At 53.8% G+C, this 6,191-nt stretch overlaps 1 protein-coding gene across 2 annotated transcripts in view; it reads left to right on the top strand.

Moving 5' to 3' along the window:
• UROS (uroporphyrinogen III synthase) overlaps positions 1 to 5,607 on the top strand; it is a 37,124-nt gene extending 31,517 nt beyond the window's left edge. Inside the window, exons 7-9 of one of the 2 annotated variants that reach the window (XM_024121415.3) lie at positions 2,704 to 3,218; positions 4,479 to 4,661; positions 5,370 to 5,607. In XM_024121415.3, the coding sequence (XP_023977183.2) occupies positions 2,704 to 2,838 (135 nt within the window). In that variant the 3' untranslated portion in view covers positions 2,839 to 3,218; positions 4,479 to 4,661; positions 5,370 to 5,607. The remainder of the gene's footprint in view (positions 1 to 2,703; positions 3,219 to 4,478; positions 4,662 to 5,369) is intronic. The other variant, XM_028480915.2, reaches the window with a different exon arrangement.
• The last annotated feature ends 584 nt before the right edge of the window (positions 5,608 to 6,191 follow it).

Here is a 6,191-nt window from a genome sequence, read left to right as displayed (position 1 = left end):
ATTAATCCTTTGTCAGTTGTTTCATTTGCAACTATTTTCTCCCATTCTGAGGGTTGTCTTTTGGTCTTGTTTATGGTATCCTTTGCTGTGCAAAAGCTTTTAAGTTTCATTAGGTCCCATTTGTTTATTTTTGTTTTTATTTCCATTTCTCTAGGAGGTGGGTCAAAAAGGATCTTGCTGTGATTTATGTCATAGAGTGTTCTGCCTGTGTTTTCCTCTAAGAGTTTTATAGTGTCTGGCCTTACATTTAGGTCTTTACTCCATTTTGAGTTTATTTTTGTGTATGGTGTTAGGGAGTGTTCTAATTTCATTCTTTTACATGTAGCTGTCCAGTTTTCCTCCAAGCTACAGTAATCAAGACAGTATGGTACTGGCACAAAAACAGAACTATAGATCAATGGAACAGGATAGAAAGCCCAGAGATAAACCCACGAACATATGGTCACCTTATCTTTGATAAAGGAGGCAAGAATATACAATGGAGAAAAGACCGCCTTTCTTTCTTTTTTAATGTTTCTTTTTTAAAAAGACAGCCTTTTTTTTTTGGCCGCGCTGCACGACTTTGTGGGATTTTAGTTCCCCAACCAGGGAGCGAACCCGGGTCCTCAGCAGTGGGAGTGCAGAGTCCTAACCACTGGACCGCCAGAGAATTCCCTAAAAAATAGCTTTATTTAGATATAATTCACATACGATAAAACTCACTTTTTATGAATTACATATGTACCCTTTTAAAGTGTACAATTCAGTGGTTTTTAGTAAATTCACAGAGGCGTGCCACCATCACCCTCTCGGTCCAGAACATTTCAGAGCCACGAAAGAACCCGCATAGCCATTAGAGTCACTCCCCAACCCCCTAGCAACCACTAATCCAATCTCTGTCTCTGTGGATCTACCTGTTCTGGACTTTTCATATAAATGGAATCATACCATATATAGCCTTTGGAGACTGGCTTCTTTCACTTGGCATAATGGTTTCAGGGTGTACCCGTATCGTCATGTGTCAGTACTTCATTCCTCTGTATTGCCAGGTAACAGTCCATTCTATGAATATACCAGAAGTAGTTTCTTGTTGTGGTTTTGGTTTGGATTCCCCTAATGGCTACTGATGTTGAGCATCTTTTCATGTGCTGTTGGCCATTTTTATGTCTTCTTTAGAGAAATGTCTATTCACCTCCTTGCCACTTTTTAACTAGGTTGCCTTTTTGTTCAGTTGTAAGAGTTCTTTTTTCTGGATACGAGTCCCTTATCAGATATGTGATTTGCAAAAACGTTCTCCCATTCTGTGAGTTGTCTTTTCACTTTTTTAACGGTGTTCTTTGAAGCACAAAAGTTTTCTTTATCTAGTTTTTATTTTATTATTTGTGCTTTTCATCATGTATCTAAGGAAACATTGCCTGATGCAAGGCCATTGAAGATTCACTCCTATGTTTTCTTCTAGCTTTATGGTTTTAGCTCTTACATTTAGGTCTTTGATCCATTTGGAGTTAATTTTTGTTTATGATGTGAGGTAGGGGGTCCAGCTTCATTTTTTTCCTCAGGGAGTTTCTTGAGGGGTGGCTGCTTCATGGGGGGGCGTGGGAGCTACAGGAGCCCGAGCTTCTGTGAGACAGCAGCCTCCTTCCTCTCGTTCCCACACGCCCTGGGGAGGAGTGTCAGGCCACAGCGTCCTGAAGTTGTGCAAGGGCGGTATCTTGTTCACACTACCGCCAGCCTGCCTGGGGAGGGGGGTGAAGGGGGTGCTGGGCAGGGGCTGCCATTGTCGGGGGGCTCACCTTCACAGACCACTCCCAGGCGGGTCCATGTCCACGGTGTTAGTCCAGAGGAGCTTGGGGATGAGCACGTTCTCGCTGCCAGAAGCCGTCGATCTTCTCGGTTCACCCTGCACTGGCCACTGAGAGGCAGGGTCATTGTGCCCCTTTCACAGATGAGGAAACCGAGGATCAGAAAGCCTAGTGATTTGTAATGACGGCTAGCAAGGGCCAGAGTCACAACGAAAAATCATGTTCAGCCCAAAGTGAGGCTCTGGATGGGACCATCAGACACAAGCTTGTTTGGAGAGGGGTGTCCCGCTGACGAGGCCCAGGCCGTTGGAGCTTCTAATCTGGGATAACGATGGTCCTACAGGTAGCAGCCACTGACGGTCACTGGGCGTTGGTCTGTGCCAGGCACGGGGCCATGCGAGCGGTTACACACATTGCTCATCTGATCCTCAGAGCAGCCTGGTGAGGAAACCTCTTAACCTTTCTGCTTCACGGAGGAGGGGATGGAGGCCCAGAGAGGGTGGGTCACTTGCTGAGGCCACCGTCCTGTGGAGCTGCGATGTGAACCCTCTGGCTGCGGGCCCTGGTCCTGACTGCTCTGCTTTCCTAGGGCCCAGCCACCGCCTCATGCTGCACGCAGAGCCCCTTTCAGACTTTGTTCTGTGCTCCACCCGGCCCCGCCCGTGGCAGGCGCTGATTGATTCCTGGCCTCTCCTGCCCCCGCCCGGGCCGCAGGGCTAGCGAGAGCTCGCTCAGGCCGATGGTGAGGCTGTAAAGAGACGAAGGCTTTTCGCAGGCGGTAGAGCTGGCTTCACATCAGGAGGTGTCATCTCGTTTATAAACTCTCACGTGAGGAGCCATGTCCTAACAGACAGGAGACAACAGGCCCTGCTCCCATCGGCCCCTGCTGGTGCACTGAGGCCCCTCTGTCTTCTCCCCGCAGTTCGTGGCCATTGGGCCCACCACAGCCCACGCCCTGGCCGTGCAGGGCCTGCCCGTGAGCTGCACCGCAGAGAGCCCCACGCCGCAAGCCCTGGCCGCGGGCATCAGGACGGCGCTCCAGCCCCACGGATGCTGAGTCAGAGGCCCCCGGCGCCCTCCCTGGGCGGAGCCGCCCCTGTGGGCCCAGGGCCAGGTGCTACCGCGTCCGGTGGAGCCGGGCATCGGGCAGGGGCTCCCGGGAAACCGCCCCCTCACGCTCCTGCCTCGCGCCCGGGGGAACCCCCGCCAACACCGAGGCTGGGCCGGGACCCGGGGCCGCGTCAGGCCCACGTGCGCCTGACGTCCCTTCGTGGAGTCCAGCTCGGACCCCCTCCCGGCGCACGCGGCTCCTTTGGCAGCAGAAGGAAATCAAATAAAGTGCACTGGCCACTCTTGCTGACTGTGCCTTGTTCCTTGCTGTCTGGTTTCAGTGCAAAGCTGTGTTTGGCGCCCACGTTCTGAGAACTGACAAACCTGGTATGAATAATAAAGTTTGCTGTGTGTGAAGGAGTTTTATTCATCTTACAGAAGGACCTCGAAATTCCTGCTTTGTGGACAACTGTAATTCGAATACAGAGAGGCTTTCTTTCCTTCAGAGACAGAAAAACTGCATCAGTCAGCTGGGCTTCCCAGAGGCTGGGGAGGCTGATTTACTTCGAGGGGCTCCCGTGCAGATGCAGGGCCTGCAGGGAGGTTTCGGGAATCCGTCCCCGAACTTTATTCCCATTTTATAAGCTTGGCCTGGTTTCTGAGCTGGGCTGAATGAAACCCCTGTCTGTCTGTCAGCCCCGTGAGCTTGTGGTAGGAAAGACCCCTGTGCTCCCCACACGTGGCAGGTCCCGTTGGAAGGCGTTTTCTATTGAGCGACTCCAGCCCCGTACAGGGGCTTTGCCTCCCTGATGTCCATTCCCGTTAACAGCCCTCGGGAGTGATGTTACTAGTATTCCCATTTCTCTGGTGAAGAAAAGGAGACTCAAGAAGTTAAGTGACAGCACCAGGATGAATTAGAAGGGGTTTGTGGACTCAGCACGTAGACCAGGGCCGGTGATGTTCATACATCACCTCACGTCAGGTGGACATTAGCTTGGGGGTGGGGGGCCGTCTGTTCCTGACATCGGGGCAGGGGAGGGGTGTGTCCAGGGGCCGGGCTGCAGGGCTGCCTTAGGTGGTCTGCCCACCGCTTTGGTGGCGCTGAATGCAGGGGGCATGCGCAGTACCCTGTTTTTGCTCCCGGGTCTTCAGAAGTGGCAGTTGGGTTTTGGGGGTCTTTTTGTATCTTGTTGCCCAGAATTCGCCCCAAGGGCACATGCACGCAGTTATTTTTACTCCCTTATAGTTTCTTTGTATTTTGTTGCTCAAGGAGACGTTTGTCCAGCTGCAAGCACTGCAGCGAGGGGGCCCAGGGCCCAGGGCCCAGCCTGTCTCGGTCCCATAAAGGACTGTCCTGTAGGGTCGACGATGCCCAGACTGGGTGAGCCGGTCCCCTGATCACGTGCTTGGGGGTCAGGGCAAGGTCAAGTTGCTATAGAAACAGTGGTTCCTGTACTTTTGGCTAAGGCAGAGTAGCAGGCACAAACCTTTAGGATTATGAGCAGAACTGAAAATTATAAAGCGATGTATAAAAATCCTTTTAATAATGCTGAACCACGGGAGTCTGCTTTGTTACTTTACCAAGTGCGATGACCATAGTTTTCCTTTCCTTTTTAATTTTTTCCTTTTCTTTCCATTATTCTCAAGGATTGAGGCCACTGCCGTGGCCTCAGAGCCCTTCTGAGACCAGAGGTGTGGATGGCGCAGGAAGCAGAAGGGAATCTGTTCTGACCTGGGGCGGAGCCCCGTGCGTGCCTCACCGTATCACTGAATTCGTGCAGGGCCGAGGGCCGGGATGGGGAGGCTCATCCTCTCCAGCAGAAAACAAAGGTAGAATTGGACGGAATGCTTACAAACCACCATTTCAGGGCTCTGGAATTTGACCTGAGTCAGACAACAAATTGAGAAGCATTTATTCTTGATCACCCGCCCTTTGGGTCAGGCCAGCAGGAGTGGCCTCGGGGCCTAGAGGTGCTCCTCATACCCGTGCGCGCACTGCCGGGACCAGCAGCCTTGCCCCCCTAGACTCGGGCAGCAGGAGAAAAGCAGGCTTTTTCAGTGGACGCTGGTGAACCCTGTGGGAAGGGAATGGGAAAACCTGCAGCGCTGCTAGTCCGAGCTGAGGTCCCAGTTGGGATGAGCAGCAGACCAGGCAGGACTGGGACGGGGACCTCGCGGGGACGAGAGCGCCCCAGGAGGACTGACTGCGTGAGCCGACGCGAGAGTGCTGTGTGCAGTGCAGGGCCCGCCTGACGCAGACCGGGGGGACGCAGGGTGCGGGCCAGAGGGAACTTGTGGGGTGAGCGGTGTGTCCTACAACCGATAGTGGCGTTGGTCACGCAGGGAGGCCATTTGTCCCGGAGGACTGCGTAAAATAATTTGGAGAGCTCTGCGTTTTACACACGTTTTTCTCTGTAACATCAAAGTGAAATAGGCTAGACCACGATCAGGAACTCTGGCTGCACGTGAGGACCACGTGACGTGCTTCTGCAGAGGGAGTTGCTTCGCCCACCCCCTTTCTACTTAATTGTCTCCTAGGGCGAAGCCCAAGCAGCAGGCGTTTTAGAAGCCCTCCAGGTGGTTCCCATCTGCAGCCACGTTTGTAAACCACCGCACCTGGCCAGGGTGCAGTCCCTGGTCGAGTCTAGAAGCTGGAGAAGTACGAAACAGGCGCCGAGCTGTGGAGGAGGAGACGAGAAACCCGGCTGGAGGCGGACGGGGAGACAAAGGTGAGAAAGGGTGCGTGCGCTGCAGAAGAGGGGCCGCATCACCCCACGGGGGCAGAGGGGCGGGAGGCGGCTCAGGGAGGGTGAGAGCGGGGCTGGGCGCGGGCGGCAAGGATTTGCTAAATGTCTTTCACCCGCATGGCAGCCTGAAGTGACCTTTTGGAGAGGAGGTGACCAGGGTTTAAGGAGAGGCGGGGCAGATTCGGAAAGATGGAGATCAGTTTGGGATTTGGAAGGGTTGGTGCCGACTCAGGCAGAGGGAGGTGAGCCAGGCATCGAGGGTGCAGGTTTCCTGGCCATTTCCTGGCCATCGCTGTGAGCGGGCAACCTGGGCTTTGGCAGCTGGGCTGGGGACTCCTGTTAGCAGTTTAGAACGTGAGGGCTGGGTAGGCAAACATGAGTTTTAAAGTGACTGGGGAAGGACCCCTGGTTCTGCAGATACTGGGGACGGCAGAAGGCAGAGTCTCAGTAACTTGCAACTCTCGGGAAAGTTAAACCCAGAGAGGCCACGCGTGGTTCTGCTCACCGTTTCCCAGAGGCCGACAGTCCCTCCTGCGGCCCAGGGTTACGCTGGTTCGTTGCCTGTGGCTGGTAGGAGAGAGTGACTGGCAACCTCGGGACAGGGGCTCGCCAG

The sequence above is a fragment of the Physeter macrocephalus genome, chromosome 20 (genome assembly GCF_002837175.3).
Source record: "Physeter macrocephalus isolate SW-GA chromosome 20, ASM283717v5, whole genome shotgun sequence".
Taxonomy (NCBI): domain Eukaryota; kingdom Metazoa; phylum Chordata; class Mammalia; order Artiodactyla; family Physeteridae; genus Physeter; species Physeter macrocephalus.
This window is presented reverse-complemented; position numbering and strand designations above follow the sequence as displayed.